The sequence below is a fragment of the Canis lupus genome, chromosome 38 (genome assembly GCF_048164855.1).
Source record: "Canis lupus baileyi chromosome 38, mCanLup2.hap1, whole genome shotgun sequence".
Taxonomy (NCBI): domain Eukaryota; kingdom Metazoa; phylum Chordata; class Mammalia; order Carnivora; family Canidae; genus Canis; species Canis lupus.
The window spans coordinates 10,984,818-11,012,745 of NC_132875.1; the positions used below are offsets into that span (position 1 = coordinate 10,984,818).

At 34.1% G+C, this 27,928-nt stretch overlaps 1 protein-coding gene across 3 annotated transcripts in view; it reads right to left on the reverse strand.

The window, feature by feature from the left end:
* SPATA17 (spermatogenesis associated 17) overlaps positions 1 to 27,928 on the reverse strand; it is a 205,295-nt gene that overhangs the window by 70,873 nt on the left and 106,494 nt on the right. For all 3 annotated transcript variants that reach the window (XM_072814590.1, XM_072814589.1, XM_072814591.1), the window contains exon 9: positions 7,907 to 8,042. In XM_072814590.1, coding sequence (XP_072670691.1) covers positions 7,907 to 8,042 — 136 coding nt within the window. The remainder of the gene's footprint in view (positions 1 to 7,906; positions 8,043 to 27,928) is intronic.

Genomic DNA, 27,928 nt, shown 5'->3' on the forward strand with positions numbered 1-27,928 from the left:
ATGATAGTCACACACACACACAGAGAGAGAGAGAGAGAGAGAGAGGCAGAGACACAGGCAGAGGGAGAAGCAGGCTCCATGCACCAGGAGCCCGATGTGGGATTCGATCCCGGGTCTCCAGGATCGCGCCCTGGGCCAAAGGCAGGCGCCAAACCGCTGCGCCACCCAGGGATCCCTCTCCCATTTTTTTAAAAAAAGATACTTCACTATATATCTCCCTATAGCCATTGCCCTATCAATCTCTCTTCTCCCTTTCTAGCTAAATTTATTCAAATTACTATCTACACTTGATCGATCTTTCCCTTCCCCTCACTTCCACCGCCCCCCCCCCCATTTTTTTTATTCCCTCTTCAAGCTACTCCATCCAGGCTTAGTTCCCCATATTGTCATTGAATCAGCTCTTGCTAAGTAACCAATGACTGATTCTGGTAAATCTAGGGGGCTTTCTCAGTCCTTATCTTCTTTAACTTCACAGCATCATTTGCCTGTGATCGAGTCCCGCGTCAGGCTCCCTGCATGGAGACTGCTCCTCCCTCTGACTGTGTCTCTGCCTCTCTTTCTCTCTGTGTCTCTCATGAATAAATAAAATTTAAAAAAAAAAAAGACTAAGAAATAATCAAAGTGTCCACTGATGGATGAATGGATAAAGAAAATGTGATAATGTGATACACACAGACACTCATAAAATGTTATTCAGAAATAAGAAAGGAAATTCTGCTATTTGAGACAATAGGAATGAACTCTGAGGGCAATATACTAAGTGAAATAAGCAAAAACAAATATTATACGACTTCACTTATATATGAAATATAAACTAGTTGAATTCACAGAAACAGTAGATTAGTGAACAGGGACTAGAGGTGGGGGATGAAGAGATATTGGTCAAAGGGAAAAATTTTTCAGTTATAAGATGAAAAATTCCCAGAGAACTAACAGTAAGAGAGTGTATTTATATATAATATATATATATATATATATATATATATATATATATATATATATATAATTTACTTCTTCATGAAAGACACAGAGAGAGAAAGGCAGAGATGTAGGCAGAGGGAAAAGCAGGCTCCAGGCAGGAAGCCTGATGTGGGACTCGATCCTGAACCAGGGGCAGGTGCTCAACTACTGAGCCACCCATGCATTCCAAGAGAGTGTATTTTAAATGTTCTCACCACACACATACACACAGATAGGTAATTATAAGCAGACAGATGTATTTGGTAATCATTTAATAAAGTATATGTATATCAAATCATTATGTTGTACACCTCAAACTAAAACAATATTATAGATCAATTATATCTCTATAAACCTGGAAAAACTCAAAATATTAGAAAACAAATGTGCTAGCCCTCTATATCAGTCACTCTTCTCCAGAGAGAGAACTAATGATAGATGATAGATAGATAGATAGATAGATAGATAGATAGATAGATAGATGAATGATAGAGTTTTTTTTTTTTTTTTTTTTTAAAGAATTGGCCTATGCAATTATAGAGACAGGCAAGTCCAAAATCTGCAGGGTAACCTGGCAGACTAAATATTTAGGCAGGAGTTAATACAGTCTTAAAGGAGGATTTATTTTTCAGGAAACCTCAATTTTTGCTCATAAAGCTTTCAACTGACTGAAGCCTACATTATTGAGGGTAATCTCCTTTGCTTACAGTCAACTTTATTGTAGATGTTAACCACAGCATCACCTAGATTACTGTTTGATTAAATAATGGTACTATTGTCTAATCAAACTGACATATAAAATCAATCATCACAGCCTTGACGCAGAAATTTCATCTTTGGGATGCCTGGGGTGGCTCAACCAGTTGAGCGTCTGACTCTTGATTCTGGCTCAGGTCATGATCTCAGGGTCCTGGCCCATGTAGGGCTCCATGCTCAGTGAGGAGTCTGCTTAAGATTCTCTCCTTCTCCTTCTGCTCCACATGTGGACTCTCTCTCTCTCCAAAATAAATAAATAAATCTTAAAATAATTTTCACTTTTGGGAATTCATTAGGGCAAAGATGTAGGTGTAAGAATGTTCTGTGGTACAAATGCTCAAATATTATTGTTTAATGTGGTTTGATAGGGACCCACCTAGAAGGACTTACAAATATTCCTCTGATTTCTCCATGCCAAACCTGCAGACATAGCCAGAATGACACTTGAATAAACACTGTTAATGCTAACTCTCATGTTCATATAATGCTTCAGACATGTCCATGATTCCCTAAGATCAAAGTCAGCCTCTTTCTAAGGTATTGAAAACATTCACTAGCTTTAATTCTAGTCATTTTGGGGCTCTTGATTCTTGTTAACCTTCTCTTTTGCCAGGTTACATAAAGACATCACCAGGAAGTCACAGAAAGAAATTAAAACTATGATCCTATACCTAGAGATGAGGGTAAAAGGTCTAGAAGACTACAATTTTCAATATTATGTTAACCCAGTTTCCAACAACAACAATAACAAAACTAATTGAGACATTTAAAGTTTTTTTTTTTTTAATTAAAGAGTTTAATTGCAGGGAAGTACAGATAACATATTCCAAGATTTCTTCAGATGAAGAATTTAATTCTTGTTATACTAGATTAGTAATTATGCAGAAAAGATCGGCATATGTTGAATTGTTATAGACAAACTAAAAGAGGAACTCTTAATAAAGTTCAAGAATCGCACTAGAGCCAAAAACTTTCAATAGGAGAATTTTATAGACAAGCTATAAAACCCCTGGCTCTCAAACAAAGATTCTGTCCTTTACTACACTGTACAGCTGCACATCTAGGGCATGCACCTTACCTGGGGTAATGTAAATCTTAAACAAATCTCAGAAGGAAATGTTTGCCATAGTCTCTTTAGAGCTCTACAGTTATTAATAATCTGATGGAGAGATCTCTCAATCTCAGCCTTATTGCAGTTACAAAATAAAAGTTTTTTTTTAAAAAAAGGCTTACCAGGCTTTATGAAAATGTGTTCCATTATGTTTGTTCATCACTCAAATGTGATATTTTAGACTCAAATGCAAATGAAGCCCTTAGGTTAATAATCATAGACTAATATGGTCAGATCTAATCTACTGAAAATCTTGGATATATCATTGTGCATATTATTTTCATTCACAAGTTAATTCAAATCAAGAATCTTTTGTAAAAGTATAACTGAAAATTATGATATAATAAATCTATAAGAAAGAAGGTAGTGGTTAAAAAGCAGAGGTCGTGTAAATATATATATCTTAACATTATTCTATAGGGTAACTATTACTTTGATAAATAATATTTGGTTCCAATAATATTGGGTTTCATTTTTCTAAAATGCATAACAGAGTATAAATACATGCATATGCAAATGCATCTATAGATCTATAATAAAAATTATTTAAACTTATTATTTTTCCTGAAGCCCAGTGACCTCAAGAAGATTGATACAAGGGTAATCATAGAAAAAAAAAAAATTGAAGAATTTCAGTCCCCGGTGTATTGTGAGAGAGAAAGAGAAAAAAAACCCCAACACTTAAACTGAATACTTGATTATTGAAGGCCATCCTCATAAGCAAAATATTTTCCCTCAATTACACCTAATTATTTAATTGTTTACATTTACTAATGAAACGAAACAACACAAAACAAACAACTGTAAGGGGCTGTTTTTCAGCAAGTGCATAATCATCAATCAACATGTACAGAAAGATTCTTAAAATTATATGAAGCCGGTCTGTTTAAATAGAAAGGCATATTTTATCCCAATCAATGCATAAAAGTAAAATTATCCATAACTGAGGCATGTTTCTCTGCTGTACAGTTCAGCTGTAATGATCCCCACACACTGCACTTGCACATCAATTATGATAATCATAATCACGGTCGTTAAGCTGAATGTTCATTATTATCAGGATGCTGGTGACAGCAGATTCAATCACCGGGTGCCATGGGCAAGCAGTCCCAGTCCCACCCAAGCTTCTGCAGACAGCGATGTGCCACATTAAATCTATGATGTGTTCCACATCCCACTCCATTCCAAAAGCCGTAGACGGTAAAGGTCAACTTTATGTTCTGTGCAATATGCTTAGGTTCTCTAAATTAATTCTTTGGAGTACTAGATATTTTTATGCTTTGTAGCTTATGAAATCCTGTTTAGGACTAAAATGCATGTGAAAATAACAAAAAAGGGCTGCCCTACTGTTGTAATTCACTTACAATAAGACATATGAAGAAAGGCTCTATCAACATGAACCATCTTAAAAGTCTCTTCCTGAATTCTGCTAACGTGGGAAAACATGAAATAGTTCCATTAAAATCAGTCATCTAAAATGCATATGAGAACTCATTCCAATTCAGATAAAGGCCTTAGACTATTATTTCTGCTTCAGTAAATATGAACATATGTGAATGTTTTGACAACCAAAAGAATGTTTTTAGTATACTGAGTTTTTGTATTGTCCAACTTGTTTAAATCTACCCAAATAGATTAAATTAATAGTGACTGACTGGTGTATACTCCTTATTGAAATTCACTTCTATTTTAAATATTGATATCAGCACAATAAAGAATTTATAAATACACATTATCTACCTGAACTGATAAAGTTTTACCAGTTAAGGCACAGGCCCAGAATCTAAAAACTTGGGGCATTTTACAAACAGATTAAAGAAATGTGAGTAAGGAAGGGAAGGAGAAATAAGATGAAAATGGACAGGGAGGAAAACCATAAGAGACTCTTAACTCTAGGAAACAAACTGAGGGTTGCTGGAGAGGAGGTGGGTGGGGGCACGGGGTAACTGGGTGATGGGCATTAAGGAGGGCACTTGATGTAATGAGCACTGATAAATCACTAAATTCTACACCAGAAACTAATAATAGTACAGATTATGTTACCTAAATTGAATTTAAATAAAGTTTTTAAAAAAAATATTCAACTTAAGTTATCATCACTAATTACATAAAAAAGAAATGTAAGTTATATATGTTTTATTACACTTTTTATTACTGATTTCTATGCTTTTAAGAAAAATGATATGTTGTTTTTCATTATTAATTTTCATAGCATGAAGAAAAAATTACTGTTTGCTCTCCCTTTGTTGACTTTCTGATGTCTTTGTATAGTGTTCTTTGGATCAATAGCATTAAAAATAAAACAAAAATATTAAATAATATTTGATATTTAATTTAATGTGAATGTGGTTAGAGAAAGATTATCTAACATTTGATTTTCTCTCAACTGATACCCTTTAACACTGTATAACAAATGACCTGAAAATTATAACCTCTGTGTTTATAGATGACAGAAGAAAAGAAAATTCTCCACGTAGATAATCTTAAAACATGACGGGAAAGGTGGAAAACAGGAGCCAACTATATTTAATTGAGCTATTTCTTGGCTGAAATCAATTTATTGCTTTCAGTAAATGTTATGTATATTTAAATGTTTGTAAACAGCCCATCTTGCCCCAGAGGAGGCATAAAACCAGGTCAGCCTTTCCTTCTTCAATATTTTGACCTTAATAACTCTAGCCTCCCTAAAACTGTTCTTACTCAACTAATAATGAATAAATTGTGGCCTCCAACCTTGTAATCAAGAAACTAAGTCTTATAAATATAAAGAAAAAGAAGCCTGCTTTTAGCAATTTATTGAACCCAATTCTCACCCAAATCACTTCACATCAAATCAAAATATAAATTATGTCTAATAGTTGTAAGATTTAAAATATAAACAATAAAATGGCTACCTCTACATTGTGCAGATTACATTAGCCACACAGAAGGATGATTTGTTGACTTAATATGGTTATTTGAAGAGATCAGAAAGTATGAAGAAATAATGAATGGAGAGAAGCAGGGAAAAAGGAATTTCCATTTGCATTTAGTATTTTTCTACATGCTTTTATGTAGGGTTTAGTGGATTAATGATTTATTAGGATTTAAAGAATCCCTATACTCTTCTCTCTTATTTTTCAGGGTCTACAAGAACAACTATTTATGGTTAACTTTAAATATGTATACTTTCTAAAAGTATGTGGAGGCACATGATGATTTCTCAAAAGAATGAAATAAACAATTTTTCTCTTTAGTGAGTATCCCAAAGTCTCTATATTTCCATGAAGTTGCTTACTTCTCTAAGATAGATGTATATGCCAAAATATGTCAGTATATGAGGTGAATATGTCATATAAAACCAGAAGGTACTGTATTATTTTAGGAAAGAAACATTTGCACAAGGATCTTATTTACTCTGAAGTAGCTTAATGTCCTTAATGTCATGTAAGTCATTTATATTTAAAGAAATGAATACTTCCTTGAATTAAATAAAATAGTGAGAGGGCAAAAAAATTTTTATGTCAAATAGCAAATGAGATGTGGATCATGTTATGCACATTCAAAATATGAAATTAAATAGTTGGAAAATGTATTTAGCCTATCTTCTGAATTGTTGCATATTAGGTAAAAACAAATGACAAGAATAACATCATCACCAGTATTTTGGTTTGCCAATCAGTACACTCACTGCACATATTCCTTATGATGTGGAATTATTATTTAGTATTTTAGATAGTTTTTTAAGAAAGAGGACCTTGCAGGTGGAAAAGAAAATTAGGCACTTTCTAAAGTATCCTTGTTACTCCCCAGTGACTTATCCTTGGTAATCCCATATTTACAATGTCCTAAAAAAAAGACTTTATCTTAGAGTTTGGTAAAATAAAGAAAGAACTCATTTTTTCTTAAGGGTCTAACATGTGTCTTCCTCTTGAGTAATGAGGATATGTCTGCAACTTGTGTTTCCTCTTCATCTTTGCCATACACAAGCTGAAATTCCTGTCCCTTCCCACTGCAGTAATGGTTTCCTTTATTTTGTGAGCATAGACACTGTTCTCATCTAAGATCATTTCATCTATTTTTATTTCTAAAATATAACCTTTATTGTATTTGATTTTAGTAAAGTGTCTTAAATTCTTCTGGAAGGAGGCTGTGTATAAATGAGTAAATCCTCACTGACAGATTATTAATAGAACCAATGTGTCTGATATACTCTATGAAACTCAGTGGCTTTAATTACCTTTTAGAAAGCCACTTACAACTTCATTTTATCTATGTAATTCTTTTTCTTTTTTTTTTTTTAGGATTTTATTTATTCATTCATGAGACACAGAGAGAAAGAGAGAGGGAGAGACATAGGCAGAGGGAGAAGCAGGCTTCCATGCCCAGAGCCCGATGAGGCAGTAGATCCCAGGACCCCAGGACCACAACCTGAGCCGAAAGCAGACACAACCCCTGAGACACCCAGGCATCCCTCTATGTAATTATTTTTATAAATAAGTTACAGTTTCTGTTAGATAATAGGCTACACACATGGTAAGAACTTTCCTTTTACCTCCTATTGTGTAAGACATCTTGGTGTTTTCCCTAATCAGAAAATTTTATCTAAATACTAACAAATACAACTCTAGAATCAGTTAATAAATATTTGTTTTTTCTTTTCTATATCAAATATATACATATCACATATATCTCTATGTATTCCTATCTACCTACCTACTTATTTACTTATCTATCCATCCACATACACACAGATTGAGAGAAAGTAATCAAGCACTGATTTCTATGTCTGAAAGGCTGACTATTCTGTGACCATAGATTCAAGTTTTGATCCTGATTGGCTTTGGCAAAGCCATGATGCATGCCACAGAACATAGAGCAGCTGAGCCATTACATACAAAAACATGTAACACTAAAAAACAAAAATATAAATCTCTTACTGCCACAGATCAGCAGTGCCATCTTTACATAAAATAGCTATAAATAATTTTATAACCATGATGGTATTAACTGTAATGAGAATATTCATATTTATTGTAATCGTGCATATTTTTAGCCTTTAAAAAGGAACATCATCTTTTTAATGTTGCATTATCTTACCTTGTCACAGATCCACTTCCTAGGATTTTCATCTCTAAAATGTTGACTTCCATAAGAGTTGGGGCCATACTTGCTTGATGAATGCATTAATGGGATGTACTTTTTATTTTTATGATGGGACGAAAATGGCAAAAACCTAAAGGAACATTTAAGTGATGTTAATTTTATTTATGCAGACATTTCATTAAAAACATTAGAATTTAGAGAAATAGTAAAGCATAGTGAAAAATAAAACATAGCTTGGAGTCACAAGACCTGGATTCCAGTTCAACCTGACACTATCTCTGTTACTTTTATGAATCTTCATTTCTTATTCAGCAAATGGAGATACCTTTTACATAGAATATTTATAAGTTTCAAATATTTTGGAAATATGGAAAATTTTAAAGAATAAATTCATTAATTAATGAAGCAAAATAATGCAAAATTTGTGTAAATAAAAATGTTCTTAATTTTAAAATGGTACCCAAAAATGAAAAGGAGGCCCGTGTAGGAAATTTTCATTGAAATGGGCTTTCTTCAAATATTTTTTTCTTTTTTTTATTAAGGTATTATGGACATACAAGATTATATTAGTTATGCTAGTTTCAGGTGTACAACATAATTTAGTATTTGTATATATTATGAAATGATCATTGCAAGTCTATTTCACATCCATCCCATACATAGCTACCTTGTTTTCTTGTGATGAGGAGTTTTTAAGATTTATTCTCTTAGCAACTTTGAAATATGCAATACAGTATTATAAATTATAGTCTCCATATTAGTCCACATAACTCACTTATTTTATAACTGGAATTTTGTACCTTTTGACTCCCTTCACCCATTTCACCCACCCACTACTCCACATCTCTGGCAACCACCAATCTGTTCTCTGTATTTACCAACATTTTGTTTTAAAGATTCCACATATAAGTCAGATCTTATGGTATTTGTCTTTGTCTGACTTTATTTCATTTAGCATAATACCTCCAAGGTCAATCCATGCTGTTGCAAATGACAAGATCTCATTTTTGTTTATGGCTGAATTATATTCCACTGTATATAACACATTTCCTTTATCTATTCATCTACTGATGGACATGCAGTTTGCTTCCATATCTTGGCTGTTGTAAATAATGTTGCAATGAACACGGGGGTGCATATATTTTTCTAAGTTAGTGTTTTTGTTTCTTCAAATAAATATATATAAGAGGAACTGCTGAATCATATGGTAGTTCTAGTTTTAATTTTTTGAGGAACCTCCATAATGTTTTCCACAGTGGCTGCACCAATCTACATTCCCACCAACAGTGCACAAGGGTCTCCTTTTGTCCATATCCTTGCCAACACTTGTTATTTCTTTCTGATACCAGCTATTCTGACAGGTGTAAGGTGATGCCTCATTGTGGTTTTAATTTGCATTTCCCTGATGATTAGTGATGTTGAAACATCTATTCATATACCTGTTGGCCATCTGTATGTCTTTTTTTTTAATGTCTATTTAATTCCTCTGTTCATTTTAAAATTAAACTTTTTTTTGTTATTGAATTGTATGAGTGCTTTACATACTTTAAATATTAACCCCTTATCAAATATATGATTTGCAAATATTGTCTCCCATTCAGTAGGTTGATTTTTCATTTTGTTGATGGTTCCTCTTGCTGTGCAGCTTTTCATTTTGATGTGGTCCCACTTGTTTATTTTTGCTTTTCTTGCTTTTGCTTCTGGTGTCAAATCCAAAAAAAATAATCACTAAGTTAATGACAAGGAGCTTACTGCCTATGATTTTCTTCTAAGAGCTTTATGGTTTCAAGTCTTTAATCCATTTTGAGTTAATTTTTGTGTATGTGTTAAGATAGTGGTTCAGTTTCATTCTTTAACTAATCCAAATAGTGAAGGCATTTTTGGTAGGGGTTATAAATAACGGGGCTTTTGAGCTAACCAGACCAATATTCTCATCTTAGCTTTGCTCTTGCTACCACTGTTCCCTCACGGAAGTTACTTGACCTCTATGAGATTTTACTTCCATATGGGATGGTTGTAAGGAATGGATAATTTAGTATATGTAAAGCTTAACATGGAGGCTAAAAGAGCAAGTGTCCAATAAATAATGGGGGAGCTAAAAGTAGAAGTAAATGTAAAAGTAGCTTGTTGTCATGTTCATCATTATCATTTGCATCAGCATTATTATTTTAATGTGTTATCCTGATCAACATAAAGGATCAAAATTTTGAAACCCATGGAACATCTAAGATTGTAATACAATTTTTGTGTGAATAAAGTTTATTTATTTATTTATTCATTCATTCATTCATTCATTCATGAGACACACAGAGAGGGAGAGACAGAGACATAGGCAGAGGGAGAAGCAAGGCCCATGCAAGAAGCCGATGTGGGACTTGATCCTGGGACTCAAGGATCACGCCTAGGCCCAAGGCAGGTGCTTAACCACTGAGCCACACAGGTGTCCTGAGATATATGGATTTTTAAATCAATGTTTATTCACTGAACTTTTCTTTTGCTCTTATCTATGTGAGCTTAAATACTTAGTTCAGATGAATGAATCTTCTCAAAAGATACTAGGAATGCCCAGAAAACAACTTTGAATATCAACATTTGAAGAATTCTTAATTAAAAGTTGATCAGTCACAAAGCCACTCTCGCATACAAATACATTCCAGTCTGATTTCTAGAGTTCTCCTTTAATATAAATCTAAAAATGGATTATCAGTTGGGAAAAGTACCAACATGAGAGAAAGACACATATCCCAAAATAGAAGATAATCTGGAGGAAAGAGATTTAATGAAGGAAATAGGAGTAAATATCAAAAAATCTTAATTAATATAATCAAAGAGGCTATGGCACCAATGATGTTGGAGCTAGATGCATTTTAAATAAAAGAAACTAGTGAAAAAGATCTGGGAAATGAAAAAAAAAATATATATAATATGTAGTGAAATGAAATATTCTGCTGAGAATAATATTCTGAAATTCAGGCTCTGAAAAAACAAAGTTGAGGTTCAAAAGATATATTGATCTATAAGCATATGTCAGTATTTTCTCAGATATTATCTCACCTAATTAAGACAAGGAAGGTTTTTTTTTATATCTCACTTCAGCTGAAAATTTGATTCTTTTCCATTATACTCATAAATTTGTTTAAAAAATAATAAAGGAAAGTAGCATTATTTTAATTTTATACTTCATGATTCCTTTTCATGTTTTTTCCTTTCAATGTTTATTAATAAATCCCTTAATATTTTTCCTAAGAAAACATTCTCTAATACTATTTAAAATATAAAATCAAATAAACAGTACAGAGAGCTTTGAATTACACAAAATTACACAAGCATGTATTATTATACATGCTCTTGGGAAAAGAGCTCTCATATAAGACAGATTATGGCCCTTCCAGTGCTAATTTGCACATGGGATGGACATCACACACACAAAAATTAATGTGGCCCCAATGTCCCTGAGTATACAAAGAGGGTACTGTGAGCCGGCTGCTACACTTACAGTTTTTATCACTTCTGAATTGCATTTTAATAGTACATTTTTCTTTTGTGTCTGAACAAAATTTGCTTTCTCAAGGGAATGGATGGCTGAGAAGACAAGGCTGAAAGACTAAGTATTTTCCTGTCCATGAGTTAATTTTACTTTCATTCAGCCATAATCTTTCACTGAAGTAACATGTATGTGTATTCTTAAGTATATGCACATATGTACATATATAGGAATATATATTTAAAATAATTAGATGTCTTATAACTAATTTTCAAATACTAATTTCAAGTTAGGAAGAAATTACTTAATTCTCAAACAGGGTATGCTCTATAAAAATATAAATAGATGAACACCCTAAAAAATCAATTTAGTTTGTAATCAAACTTTTAGATAAATACCAACTACTTTCTAAAATGGTTTCTTTTACCAGTTTTAAATACATATTCAGATTTACCTCATACTTGTAGTGATTTATTTTCAATTAGCCTGATGCCACATTAATGAAGATATGGGTTAGCCTATTATTTTATGATCTCATCAAAGATTCAGATCTGAAAGAAATTCTAAAATATAATGTAGAGATATAGTGATCACATCATTACCTGAATGTGTGGGCAGTTAGGGAAGAACTGCTAGAGGTCTCAGAAAGAAAAATTAAATTCAATTAGCTTCAGGGAAAATGGGTCCACTGCAAATACAGTCTTTCTACTTTGAGTATTAATATACTTAATTTTATTTTCCAAATAAAAGGACTAATGAATTATACTTTTTTCTCTTATAACTCCTTTATATCCCTCCCTCTTTTTAAAGATTTTATTTATTTATTTATTTATTTATTTATTTATTTATTTATTTATTTGAGAGAGAGAGAGTACGAGCAGAGGAGAAGGGCAGTGGGAGAAACAGACTCCCTGCTGAGCAAGGAGCCCAATGCAGTACTTGGTTTTAGGACCCTGGGATCCTGACCTGAGCTGAAAGCAAACGCTTACCTGACTGAGCTACCCAGGTGCCCCAATTTCCCCTTTTCTTATAGTCCAACTATTGCCACTATTTTAGGTTTTCCTCCAACCCATTTATTTCACTACCAATTAATTGAAATCTACAAATTATCCTCTTGCCTACTGATCCAAGCCCAGCTGTCAGGCTTCTTAGAATGTACGTGATCTGTTCACTCTGCAAGCACCCCCTATCTGCCATTCTACTGATGCTATAGTCCTGTCTTTCTTTCTCTCCATCTTTCCATCATTCCTCTGCCTTTGTTTGTACTCCTTTCTTACTGATATGCTGATCCATACATGACTCATCTTTCAAAATCCAGGTAAAAACCCAGTTTTCCTAGACAGCCTCATTATCCCACTCCAGTCCACAGTGATTTCTGTACTGTCTTAATAATATTCATTCATTAAAAAAATAATGAAATGCCTTTCTATACTGAGCCTTTTAAAAAATACTGAGATAGGATGATGGAATTATCCTAATTAGGAATTATCCTAATTATTATTAATTATACCTACAGAGAATTCACCTTCTAGTGCGGGGGGGGGGGATGAGACAACACAGTACAAAGGGTTAAATTTTGTGATAGATGTTTGCACAAGAGGCTACTAAGACACAGAGGAAGGTTCATGTTTAGATACATGTATGTGTTCTTAATATGCATATATTTTAGGGAGTTATTGGCAAGGAGCTGGGAGATGGGACATAGAAAAGTTATCTTTTCAGACTGTGTAGGTAGAGCTGAAAAACAAGTAGTCAAGGTAAGAGCTGGTAAAGCCTACTTTAGACAAAAGAAATAATATATACAAAGATATAGAGGTGAGTTAGAGCATAAAAAAAAGAATGCTGAAGGAACTGGTAGGGTTTCAACACAGCTAGAAATTGGGTTCTTTATAAAGGAAACAAAGTAGATCGTGTAGAGTCCTATGGTGCAGATGAATCTGCGGTAAATAAGGAGAATATGTATAGTTACATATTATAGATCTTTATACATTATAAAACATTTGTCTTTATATTTACATTTACATAAATTTTGACTGCTCAGGAGGGTAGTTATGCAAGTTACAATGGATTCTAGCTAGGTATATCATCTAAAATGGACACAGTGATAACATTTATAGATACCAAGATACATGCCTACAGGTCTCAAACACCAAACATGCCCTAGATCAGCCCTCTCTCTGTTAAACAGCTCCTAGTAAAATATATGCATTAACCCCAAGGCTGGATAAAAGGACGCTTTATTCAGGATAAAAGAACACTATTCCAAGTTAGGAATTTGGTTCTAGACCATAATAAATTTTCCAGGGGGCTACGCAAAAGAATGCAAATAAGTTTTTTGCTTAGGCCAGAGGCAAGAGAAATAGTAAACCAGAGCAAGACAATATCTAACCTGAGCTTTAACAAAAATGGGTCAGATGTCATTGGACATACATGGAAATGAAGAAGAGCATGCAAGTCAGGGGCTCGTATGAGTAGATACTCAGAAGTAAGAACCTGGAACACACATTGGGGGGGGGGTGTCTTATAAGTGTGAGGTAATTTGGTTGGAAAATGGAAAGAATGCTTTTCACAGGGTGCATTTTGGCTCCTATTGGAACAGGCTAAGCTTCAACAGTTTTATCATACTTCACATCTGTAGGAAATACTGTCCCAGTTACTTCATCCTTTCCTCACAAATACTACCACCAAAAGTAGACTCATCATTTGGGCTCTAAGCTGATCCTCTCCCTGAGAGGCAGACCTGACTATGTCATTACAAATGCTAATAAATGCTGGGGATCAAGGAAAGGTGGCCGATTACTGCATAGCTCTCTCTAAACTATGTTGCTAAATTGGATGCCTTGTGATCCTTTGCTACCAAGACATGTCTGACATTTCTACCTTTTACTAAAAAAATTTTTTCTTATGAATTATAAAACTAACACAGGACTCTTATATAATAAGTGACTATCAATACATCCACTTCTTTTATGTAGGAAAAGGAAACAAAAAGACTTTCCCATCGTCTGATTGGTTATAATTTAGTCTTCAAAAATTTTTAAAACCTCCTATACTTTATAGATGAGAAAATGTAAAGTAATGAGACAACGGCATAAAAAATAAGGTATTATGAGTTTTACTGTCTTAATATTTGAGAAACTGAACTTCATATGTGCAAGCAGTAGTTTACCTCTAACTTTATTAAGAGTGTCTCTAAGATAATACTGTTTCTTGACCAGGCACTACTGAGAGAATACAAATGACCAAAGAATTTTCAGAGGGATGCCTGGGTGGCTCAGCGGTTGAGCGTCTGCCTGTGGCTCAGGGTGTGATCCTGAGGTCCTGGGATCGGGTCCCACATCGGGCTCCCTGCATGGAGCCTGCTTCTCCCTCTGCCTATGTCTCTGCCTGTCTCTTGCTCTCTGTCTCTCATGAATAAATAAATAAAATCTTTTTAAAAAAGAATCTCTCAGAAAATCAATAATCAGTTTTATCTTATATACAACTCAGAGTGGGAATCATGGCAATTATTTTTTTCTTATAGCAATAATGGTTGCTATAAAGTTTTTTGTTTATTTGTTTGTTTTGTGTGGGTTTGTTTTTTGTAGCAGAAGTACAGAATATGCTCAAAAGACCATAAGCCGCATTACACAGATCTTAGTTTATGAGCAGCCCCTCCCAATCATTAACAACACTGGAAAGACAGACACTCCGTGATGGGGACACAAGAGTGAGTGCTAGATAGAATTCATCCCAGGATCTTTGCTTAAAAGTCTTGTATCTAAGATACTTCCCCCAAAAAGGAGCAAGGATATGGAGCTTTGTAATGTTCAAAATATTAAATTATTTAGTTGCTGGCAAAGGAAGTAAAATAGGAGAGAAAAAAAATCCACTATGGGCTAATTAAGGGAAGACATTTCCTTTAATTCCAGAGGGAATTGTCTCTAGTCTACAAAACTTAATTTGACAAGCAAAGACACCTCAGTGTAAAAGTTTGGAAAGAGATGATGAAAGAATTGAAAGATTAAACATGAATCAAGCAAATTGATTTAATCTAATAAACCAATCAAAAAAAAATTTTCATGTTATCTTAAAAGTACACCTGCTTGAAAATGATTCTGTTAGACTTTAATATTATAATCATTATTATAACATAGAAAACAGTAAATTTAATGTTTTGAGGGCTGAGTTATAACCAGTTCATTTCTGGTCTCACTATCAGATGACTCAGTTCTCCTTAACCAATCAGAGCAATTAAAAAAAAAAGATAAAGCCTTTGAAAAACCACGTAATTGGAAATATGCAAATTATTTTTGTCAATTATATTTTGAGATATGTTTTAGATTTGTAGTGTGTATACTTAATAATGAATATTGAATTAATATAATGAACAAATGAATGCATATAATTTTGCAATATTTGTAAGTGAAATCATTATGCTGTACATTTTAAACTTACCCAGTGCTATTTGTCGATTATGTCTCAATATTGAATAATTTTAGTTCTACTAAAACACTAATCAGGTTAATTGACTAAGGTCTGATTCATAAAAAGGCCATAAAAAGCTGAATATTTTTCCTTTAAACACAGAATAATCTAAATTTTAGAATAACTTTAGCAAGTATGTCTCTTTTTTACTATGTTCAAAATGAGAAATAAAGTATTTTCACTGTTGGTATGGAAAATACAAGTTTCCAGATAAACCTAATGTGTAACTTATTAATATCAATAGAAAGACCTTAAAACATAGACTATGTTTGTTTTAGGACTATTAGGATGTTTTAGTCTACTAGAATTTTGGCTGAAAAGATGTTAATGAAATGAGCAACAGACTGGGATAGGAATTAGATGGACTTCATTTATGAAGACAGCTTTCGTTGAGATTTTAATGTAACCAAAGCTCTAAGTGTTTAACACACAAAGTATTTTATACTTAGACTGGAATTCGTAGCAGAAATTTAAAACTCCTAAACTATTTAAGCAGTAATAACAATAGCACAGGTCTCTCCCCCAGGGTGGAGACAGAAATGAAATATTTAAGGAACGCAAATGGCAAGACTATCTGTTCAACTAGACAGTAAGCTTATATTGCGAGCTTCTAAATTTAAATGGGAAGACATATTTTGCCTGTATACTTACATTTTTCTTAGGTTAAGAAAAATAGAATTCCTGGATTTATTATTATTATTATTATTATTATTATTATTATTATCATCATCATCATCACCATCATCATCATCGTCAAGGCATGCTGACTCAGTAATTTCATTACAGCCATGCAACAACTTTCTGACATATGTTTTGTAGACTTAACTTTTCTCTAGTTAATTGTGAAAACCTTGAAAAAATTTAGTATCTCTGCTAAAAGATACTAAATTTAAATGTTCTAGCTAAGTAACATTCACACAGGCTCTTCTTTTGGGCCATTTATATCAGATGCTTTAAACTAACAAAGATGCCAAAATAGCTAAAAAGGATGAACTCAAGATATTTTAAGGACTTGTATAATTGATATAAAGAACATATAATTATGCATGTTAACTATACTGGAATTAAAATGAAAAACTTAATTAAAAAAGAACATATAATTAAGAAGGAAAATAAGGCTGTGGAAAACAGTTGTACAAATTATTGTTAAGAAGGTCTAGGAAAAAAATAAGCTGAAACTTAAAAAAATCATTAAGGAAAATCAAATATTCTTTGCTGAGTAATAATCCAGAGTAGCATATTCCAAATTATGGTCTATGGATGAGGAAATTTCACGACCAACTACATTATTAGATCTACAAAGCTGGGAGATCTCTGTCTATCTTGTTTATTGCTCTGTCTCCAGTGCCTAATATAGTGCCTGGCACATATTAGGCATGCAATAATATTTGTTGAATGAATTAGAGAATAAGTTTGCAAAACACTGTATATCATACATTCCTTCTTTGAAGTTCGCACTAAATAAAAGTATATTTAAGACTGAGAAGGCCTGTAAATGCCACACACACATACACAAAAACCAGTTTAACTGTTTTAAATATAACTTTTCCCAAATTTATTTGACAAAAAACTCATTAACATTTTCCAGAACAGTGTTTTAATATTTTTTTTCTTTATTTATTTATGATAGTCACACACAGAGAGAGAGAGAGGCAGAGACACAGGCAGAGGGAGAAGCAGGCTCCATGCACCGGGAGCCCGACGTGGGATTCGATCCCGGGGCTCCAGGATCGCGCCCTGGGCCAAAGGCAGGCGCCAAACCGCTGCACCACCCAGGGATCCCCAGAACAGTGTTTTAAAAGACACAGTTTGGGAAATGCTTTTGAAAGTCAGACAAAGGGGGGCATCTGGGTGGCTCAGTGGCTGAGCATCTGCCTTTGGCTCAGGTCGTGATCCTGGGATCCTGGGATCAAGTCCCACATCAGGTTTCCTGTGGGAAGCTTGTTTCTCCCTCTGGGTATGTCTCCCCTCTCTGTGTGTCTCTCATGAATAAATAAATAAAATCTTAAAAAAGAAAAAAAGAAAGAAAGAGAGAAGTGTAGGCTCACCTATTCCTGGGATTAATAAGGTAATATTAATAAATATCAAAGAGAAATCATAATTGAACTCATTTTCTTTTGCTTGATTTTTCTTTCATTGAGAATAATTTTGGTGATCAGATAGATTAGGACAAAACAAATGAGTCTTAGCTCAAGCTCAATCTAGATATGTTAAAAAAAAATTAACACCTACCATTTGTCGAGCATTGTGCCCAGTGTACTGCATAAGTCATGGGCTCTGTTCTTGAGGAGCTTACCATTCTAGAACAAGGGTCTCCAGTATTTATAACTAGAAGGGCCACACAGGTAACACTAATGAGTCAGATGTAAGAACTAAGAATGTAAACTTTAATTACTACCATCTCAGAGTGTGGACCCACTGTTTTCTATATCATCTGGTTTTGAATATAAGCTGGAAAATATGGATTTTCAAAAGATTTAATTACCATTTTTATATTACTTTTCAACTAATTTAATTTTTACAAAATTGTAGGATCCAAATATAATCACTTGGAGACTGTATGCAACTCAGAAGCTACTCTTTTGCAACCTCTGATTTAAAATCTACATGTGAGCATCTAGCATTTTCTTTTTTTTTTTTAAGATTTTATTTATTTATTTATTTATTCATGAATGACACAGAAGAGAGAGACAGGCAGAGACATAGGCAGAGGGAGAAGCAGGCTCCATGCAGGGAGCCTGATGTGGAACTTGATCCCAGGACTCCAGGATCACACCTTGGGCCAAAGGCAGGCACTAAACCACCAAGCCACCAAAGGATTCCCGAATCTAGCACTTTCAATGCAAGGTCTCTAAACAAAATATATTGTATCTCAAGTTACTGAGCAGACTTATGGATGAAATACAAATCACTATCAGTTATCCTTAAGAAATTGTGACTATACCAAAGATGTTCCAAAATGTATTTAAAAGCAAAAGAATACAGATTCTACAATATATAGTGTCTTAATTTGATGCTAATTTTCAGCATAATTCTAAAGTGGAATATTAAAATAAAATTCTAGAAAAGTAGTGACACATATATATGGCAGGGACACATATATGATATTGGCATCATTTTAATACTTTAAATGTCTATTTTCAAATTTCAAAATTAATTTTAAAATTTTAATTTCATATTAAAATTTCTCTACTTACAGTAGAGATTTAGTAAATATTATCTAAATTTAAATATCTGGATATTTTAACGTGTACACTATATGCATATATACACACATATATAAATATAGAAAGAGATGTATATACATATAGGCATATATCACCATGAGTAAGAGTAAAATTTTAGACATACGCCTGAAGTTTGGCAAAGAATTTGACAAGTTTAATATCCTGAAGAATATGGGAGAAATAAGAACAGGCTGATGTTAGAAGAGAGCAAAGGTATCAATGAATGACTTCCCAATGGCCAAATCCAATACATTTAGTTCTTACTTTACTTGACTGCTGCATCATGCTCTTTATCCAGTCCTTGCAGTGAATTCTCTTTTCTTTACATCTGCACAGTGTCTCCTGGTTCTCTTCCTTGCTTTCTCAATTTCTTGACTTGGAAGAAACTTTCAACTTTTAACTATTTCCTTTAGAGTGATGATTTCTAAATCTTATGGCTATATACAACATTTTTCTTTAACTCAAGACCATATTTTCAAATGCTTACTAGAAATATCTATCTAGGTGCACAATAGGCATCTGAAACAGAGCTGCCCCCAAATTAAACCTATATCCAAAACCTCCATCCTATCAAACCTGTAATTCATCTTATACAGACATCCTTCATTTTATTAAGCTTTGCTTTATTGATCTTTTCAGATATTGTGCTTTTTACAAATTAAAGGTTTGTGGCAACCTTGTTTTGAGCAAGTCTAACAAGCGCCATTTTTCTAACAGCATTTGCTCATTTTATATCTCTGTAACACTTAATTATCATAATACTGCAAAGTTTTTCATTATTATATTTGTTACAGTGATCTGTGATCAGTGGTCTTTGATATAACTATTGTAATTGCTTTGGGGCACCATGAACTATGCCCATATAAGACAGGAAACTCAATAAATGTTCCATGCATTATGACTGCTCTGCCAAGCTGGTGTTCCTTCCTCTCTCCCTCTCCTCAGGCCTCCCCTTCCCTAAGACACAAAATTATTGCAATTAGACCAATTAATGACCCTACAATGGCATCTAAGTATTCAAGTGAAAGAGAGTTACACGTCTCTTACTTTAAATCACAAGCTAGAAATGATAATGCTTAATGAGGAAGGTGTGTCAAAAAAAAGAAAAAAAAAAGAAAAAAGAAAAAAGGTGTGTCAAAAGCTAGGCCTCTTGCTCCAAACAGACAGTTAAGTTCTGAAGGCAAAGGAAAAGTCCTTGAAGGAAATTAAAAGTGCTACTCCAGTGAACACACAAATGATAAAGAAATGAAACAGTCTTATTGCTGATAGGAAGAAAATTTGGATGGTCTGGATAGAATATCAAACCAGCCACTGCACTCCCTCAACCCAAAGCCTGATCCAGAGCAAGGTCCTAACTCTATTTAATTCTGTGAAGGCAAAGTGAGGTGAGGAAGCTGCAGAAAAAGAGTCTGAATCTAACAATCTAACAGAGGCTGGTTAGTCAGGTTATGGAAAGAAGCCATTTCCACAATATAAAGGTATAAGATGAAGAAGCAAGTGCTAACATGGAAGCTACAGCAAGTTATCCAAAAGATCTAGATATGATAATTAATGAAGATGGCTACACTAAAAAACAGGTTTTTTTTTTTTTTAATTTTTTTTTTTTTTAATTTATGATAGTCATACAGAGAGAGAGAGAGAGGCAGAGACATAGGCAGAGGGAGAAGCAGGCTCCATGCACCGGGAGCCCGACGTGGGATTCGATCCCGGGTCTCCAGGATCGCGCCCTGGGCCAAAGGCAGGCGCCAAACCGCTGCGCCACCCAGGGATCCCTAAAAAACAGGTTTTAAATGTAAATGAAATAGCCTTCTAATGAAAGAAGATGCCATTTAAGACTTACAGTAGAGAGAAATTGATGCCTGGCTTCAAAGCTTCAAAGGACAGGCTTACTTTTTTTGTTCAGGGCTGATGCAACTGGTGACTTTAAATTGAAACCGTGCTCATTTACCATTCCAAAAATCCCAGGGCCCTTAAGAATTATGCTAAATCTACTCTGTCTATATTCTGTAAATGAAAGAACAAAACCTGAACAGCACATCTGTTCACAACATTAAGGCCAACGTTATGACCTACTGTTCAGAAAAAAAGATTCCTTTCAAAAAATGACCACTCCCTGACAATATACCTGGTCACCCAAGAGTTCTAATGGAGATGTACAAGACTAATGTTGTTTTCATGCCTGCTAACACAACATCCATTCTGCAGCCCATGGATCAATGAGTAATTTTGACTTTTAAGTGTTATTATTTAAGAAATATATTTTGTAAGGCTATAGCTGCCATAGATAGTGAGTCCTCTAACAGATGTGGGCAAAATAAACTGAAAAGCTTCTGGAAAGGATTCACATTCTAGATGCCATTAAGAACATTCATGATTCATGGGAAGAGGTCAAAATATCAACATTAATAGGAGTTTGGAAGAAGCTGATTCCAAACTTCATGGATGACTTTGAGGGACTCAAGATTTCAACAGAGATTTCAAAAGTACCTACCGATGTAGTAGAAATAGCAAGAAAGCTAGAATTACAAGTGGAATCTGAAGGTGTGACTGAACTGTGCAATCTTGTGATCAAACTTGAGGAGTTGCTTCCTACAGATGAGCAAAAGAAAGTGGTTTCTTGATAATACAGGGATACTTTACTCCTGGTAAAGATGCTGTGAAGACTGTTGAAATGACAACAAAGGATTTAGAAACTTAGTTGATAAAGCAGTAGCAGAGTTTGAGAGGATTAACTTCAATCTTGCAAGAAGTTCTACTGCAGGTAAAGTTCTATCAAACAGCATCATATGCTACAGAGAAATCGTTCCCAAAAGGCAGAGGTAATTGATATGGCGAATTTCATTCATCTTAAGAAACTGCCAGAGCCACCCCAACCTTCGGTACCTGCCTGGATGAGTCAGCAGCCACTAACACTGAGGCAAAACCCTGTGTAGCCAGCAAAAAAGATTACATCTTGCTGAAAACTCAGATGATAGCTGGCATTTTTTACTAATAAAGTATTTTTATTTTTTTATAGTTTTTGTTAGAAAAGAATGCTTTATTAAATATCCTTATCTGTTTATATTTTTAGAACCCTTAGAGTTTTTATTTGTTTGTCTCAATTTTTTTTTCTAAATCCTACTTAGTTAAAATATAGTGTAATATTGGCTTTAGGAGTAGAATTTAGGGATTCATCACTTACATATAATAATAAAGTATTTTTAAATTAAAGTATGCACATTTTTAGACATACTGCTGTTGCAATAGACTACTTACAGTATCAACATAACTTTCGTATGCAATGGGTAACCAAAAATTCATCTGACTTGCACATTATTGCAATATTTACGTTATTGCTTGTAATACTTCTGAGGTATGTCTGTATTTTTTTCTTAATCAAGTAAGGTCATCACCATCTAGCCAGTCAACTCTGCCAGAAGCCATCAGGTCAAGGCACTAAAGGACTCCCTGCTTGGCACTCCTCAATCTGAAGAAATATTTATTTGTTCATGGCCCTATTCCTAAAACACTGTATTTGATATAATGTAACACATCCTCCCCTAGATCACAACTGTGGTTTATTTATATATTATATATGTTATATTTTATGTTTCTAAGTTAGCTTTATTTATGTTTTATTAACATGCTAGTTTAACATATCCATTATTTTAACACATATTTATTATTTACTGTGTTCTAATCCTACAACTTATGTGGGCTAGTCTGACTATATAAATTGAACAAAACAGATTCCTTTTCAGTAATTTTAATTGAAAAATAGAATTAGCTGTGGGTTCTAGAGCTGGAATCAGGCCTGGAATGGTCACAATAAGTGCAAGCTGAACATTTATGAAAAGAAAAAAAAAAAAAAACTACCAGCAGATAAAGCTAGTCAGCAGAAAGAAGATAAAAGGCAGAAATGCAAAGAAAAGTAGACATGCTACTAGAGACAGAAACCATGCCCCTGGAGCCTCCAAGGTCTTTAGTCAGTTTCTTTTAGATATAGCAAGATTCCTTGCTATATCTTTTCAAACACATCCTTAACTTTTTCAGTTATCTTGAAAGGATCTTTGTCCTTTGCAGCTAAGAAAAGCTCTAAGACAGTGATTTTAAATATATCTGTGCTCTTGTCCACACCATCCACACCCTATCAGACTGTTCCCTAAATTGAGTTTTTACTAGGTTTTTTAGGGTTTATAGGATTCTACCTACAAAGCTGTCTATCAACATTTTTCTTCCCCTCTACTACCAACATACTTGTTCTACTGCAAATCCTCTTTATCTCTGATTTGGATTATGGTAATAGTTCCCTACACATTCTTCATCACCACGGAGTCCTAGATCTTAACCATGGCCAGAGCAAGTAGAGTGATATTTTTAATCTATCTGACTCCTTTACTCCAGTGATTAAAACACAGTGCTTGTTTTGTACTGCCTTTTATATGACAAAGTCCAAATACCTTATCATGGTTCACATGGCCCTTTACACTCTCGCTCCCCCTATACTTTCCACATTTCCTTGGGTAGCAAAGCCATGAGCTGAGCTTCACCAGATACCGCAGAAGGTAAGCTGAAACTCTCATAAGTTATGCGTTTTTTAACAAGAGATGGCTTTATCCAGGTAACCTCCTCTGGCCACTCTACTTGTTCTGTCTGGCAAACTTCTGTTCAGGCTTCAAGTTTCTTCTGACCTCAACACACTTTTAAACTCTAAATTGAAACAGGAAAATCTGGGATGTATAAACTAATACCATATATACCAATATAAGAATGTTGAGTATAGCACAAAATGAGTATACTTCTTTCAAAAAATAAATTCCATATACTTCATAAATTGACCTAAAGTCAATTGGCAAACTTTTACCTAGCATATGTTAAGGCATTGTAGTAGGAAGAGTGTATAGAATATGATAATATCTAACTAAAAAGATTGCAAGTGTCTTTCTGTGACTTGTTCAATTACATACACCAAAAGTGTATGTAGTATTCTCAGGATATCACCAAAAGTATTCCAAATTATCACCATTATGTTGATGTTATAAATCTTAAACTTCTTCAGCCTTAGATGTCTGTAGAAACAGAATCTAGTATTCTGTGGTCATTTATTTAAAAATATATATATATTTTTTTCAGGGAAACAGTGAGCAAAACAAGAGCACAGTCCTCACTGCACAGCCAAAGTAATAAAGGACTCTTTTGTAGACAAATTCTAGAACTTCTTAATTATAAACAGGCTTATTATCTATATCTCCAGTGTTATAAAGTACCAGAACTTCATTAGAAAAATTAAGCTGGAAAAATGAAGGCAGCACTTTGTAAATTTCCACTGGAAATTAGCTGGGAGAGGCAGAGGAATACTGGATCAAAAGAGGGTAATCATGCTTAACTGTGCCCTAGAGCACCCGCATGTTTAATACGATTTGCACAGTAACTACCTCTCCTATTACTGCTTGTTTGGAGTATTCTGTGTTAATGGGGTTAGCTAATTTAGTATTTTAACTTAAAAAGGCTCTGCTGATTAATAAATGTTACACACTGTGCTAGTAATTAAAATAAATGGAAGAGTTACAAATAAAAGTTGAATTGTTAAGAAAACATTATCTGAAAATATATGATAATCCCTATTTATCATAATACAATAACAGTTCAGAAAATATGCAAATTATAAAGGTCTAAAGTGTGTGAAAATCCCAAAAGTCAAAAAAGTTTTGAGATGTGTTAAATTTCTCTATCACTATTCTTTCGTGATATATATATAATAGGATCTCATCTCTACATACATTTTTAAAATGCCCTGTTTAAAAACTATTAAGATCTAGTTTCTTAACCTTTCCCTTAACATTTTTCCAACGGTAACTGACTATACAATGATATTGATACTTCATTAGAAACAATATTTAAAAGGTTTAAAAATGACTAATCTACTTACCAAGCTTTCCATCTAACCTAGGTTGCAAATTTGAGGGAATGAAGGCAGATACATAATATTCATTGTTACTAAAAGTTTTTCACTAAGTGCCAGCAAATGGCAAAGCTCAAGAAATGGGGTCCCTTGTTCTGCTTTGTGACTAAATCTGTATCCGACATCTCTCATTTCACCTGATCTGAATAACAGAAGGAGACAGAACATGCCATCTCAAATAATGCTACTTTGGCAAAGGATTATTTTGAGCTAAAGGCACTTAAAAAGAATAAGTACAAGAAAAGTGATCTGAACTCCCCCCTTTTTTTCCCCTAAAATCAGGCAATAACACACCCATATGACAGCTGACTTTCCTATACCAGGAGGAAAGAAACATTCTTATCATCAGAGATGAGGAGTCGAGACTAAGAGAATTTTGTACAAAAAGACCTTGTTAAATAGCTTTTATCTTCCTTTGGACTCCTCACACATTTTATTTTTCTATAGTCGTTTCTCATTGTTCAAGCTAATGTATACACACTTAAGACTTGCCACTTAGTGGGTGTTCACTGCTTTATGGGGCTCCTGTGTCACATAATAACTTACATTTATTAATCTGTAATTAATCTGTTAATTAATTGTTAATCTGTCTTATGTCAATTTACTTCTTAGGCCCAGCTGAAGACCCTAAGAAGGTAGAGGGAAAGTTGTGTCTCCCCTACAACAACTATCAGAAAATTAACACCTTTTATTTTTCAAAAAGATGTAGAAACAGCTATTGAGGTTCCTAAGACCTGAGTTCTTATGAGAGCCACTCCTAGGTTCTTATGAATGCCTATACAAGTTTAAGATATAATATCCTATACTATGATCCAATCACGAACTTCTCTTCATAGGGAGGCTCAAGCCACATTCATATATTTTTTTAATACTCTGAGTGTCAATACCTTAAACCTATAGAAGAATCTGAAATTCTTTGGAATCCAAAAATTTCCCTCAAGTTTAGCTCAAATTTATAATTAAACACCAAAGTCTGATCTAGCAAGGTAGTATCTCAATTTGAAGAATGAGTTGTATCAGTTTTCTATTGCTTCTAATAATACCGCCATAAACTTAGTGGCTTAAAGAATACAAATTTATTATCTTAAGGTTCTGGAGGTCAGAAGTCTGAAATGGGTCTCACTGGGCTAAAATTAGGGTGTTAGCAGGGCTGCATTGCTTCTGGAGATTCTATGGGAGAATTCATTTCTTTACATCTCCCAGCTTCTGAAAGCTGATAGTATTCCTCAGTTGTGGCCCCTACTCTGTCCTCAAAGACAGCCAACCTTAATTGTCTTTCCCAAGGTCACATCACTCCCACCTTCCATGTCTTCAATCTCTTTCTGCCTCCCTCCTCCACTTTTAAGGACCCTCAATGATTACATTGAGCCCATCCAAATCATCTAGGAGAATTTCCTCCATTTTTATATTCTTAATCGTATCAGCAAAGTCCTCTTCATCATAGAAGGTAACAATATATTCACAGGTTCCTGATATTAGGTTGTAGACTCTGGGGTGGGGGAGGAGCACGTTATTTTGCCTCCCAGAACATAGACCGGCACTGACTTCTACTGCAAGATCTTAAATCCATTTTATTTTGAATCCAGTTCTAGTCTGCATAATTATATTCTCTGTATTTAGAATGTTTATATATTTTTTAAAGATTTTATTTATTTATTGCATGAGAGACAGAGAGAGAGAGAGAGAGAGAGAGACAGAGAGACAGAGAGAGGCAGAGATACAGGCAGAGGGAGAGGCAAGCTCCATGCAGGGAGCCCCATGAGGACTCGATCCCAGGACCCCGGGATCATGCTCTGAGCCAAAGGCAGACGCTCAACCGCTGAGGCCCCCAGGCGTCCCACATTTTTTGTTTAAAAAAAAAAAAAAAAAAACCTTAAATAATTCTTCATTATTTACAGATAAACCCTTCTATCCTCGGCCTTGAAGCCTTATCCGCTTTTTCTTTCTATTGCTTCCCACATGAAAATTAGTGTGGTCTTTTTCATTGTTTCTGTGAACTTTTATGGTTTTGTGAACTTTTTTCACTGTCGTTTTTTTTTCTTTTTCTTTTTTAATTTTTATTTATTTATGATAGTCACAGAGAGAGAGAGAGAGAGAGAGAGGCAGAGACACAGGCAGAGGGAGAAGCAGGCTCCATGCAGGGAGCCCGACGTGGGACTCGATCCTGGGTCTCCAGGATCGCGCCCTGGGCCAAAGGCAGGCGCCAAACCGCTGCACCACCCAGGGATCCCATTTTTTTTTTTTTTTCTATACTGTCAATCTGCTTCTCTCTTTTCTTTATCAAATCTAAACCACCTTTCACAGAACCAATTCAGTTCCTTTTCTTTGAAGAACCACCTTCCCAGAACAACAGAGATCACAGCAAATGCTACATAAAAAATAAATAAATAAATAAATAAATAAATAAATAAATAAATAAATCATGACACTTACTGTCTTTAATATACACTTGATGATTTTCAAGTGCTTATCTATGCCAATTCTTACTCAGAACTTCATTAGGTTTTCTGGTTTGGTTTAAAGCTAGAAGCATAGAAGTTCATGAGAGCAGAGAGTTTGTCTCTTCTATTCACTGCTACATTTCAAGAGCCCAGAACTATTCCAGACATGCAAGCATTTGTTGAATCAATAAGTGCCTCTCTATATTTTTCACAATATCTAGTTGAGAGTGATTTCTCACATAAAGGTTACTCAGCAATTATTTACTAATTGCTTATTTAATTTCCTGGTTTCATAAAGATAGATGAATAAGGAAAATAATTTTCTTTAAGAAAAAGTGGAAACTGGAATGAGTTTCTTTAAGAAAAAGAACAAAGCTCTAGTAATCAATACTCAATGTATAAAATATGATCCCACTCTCTTGCTTATTTTAAAGAACATAAAGAATGTGACTTTAT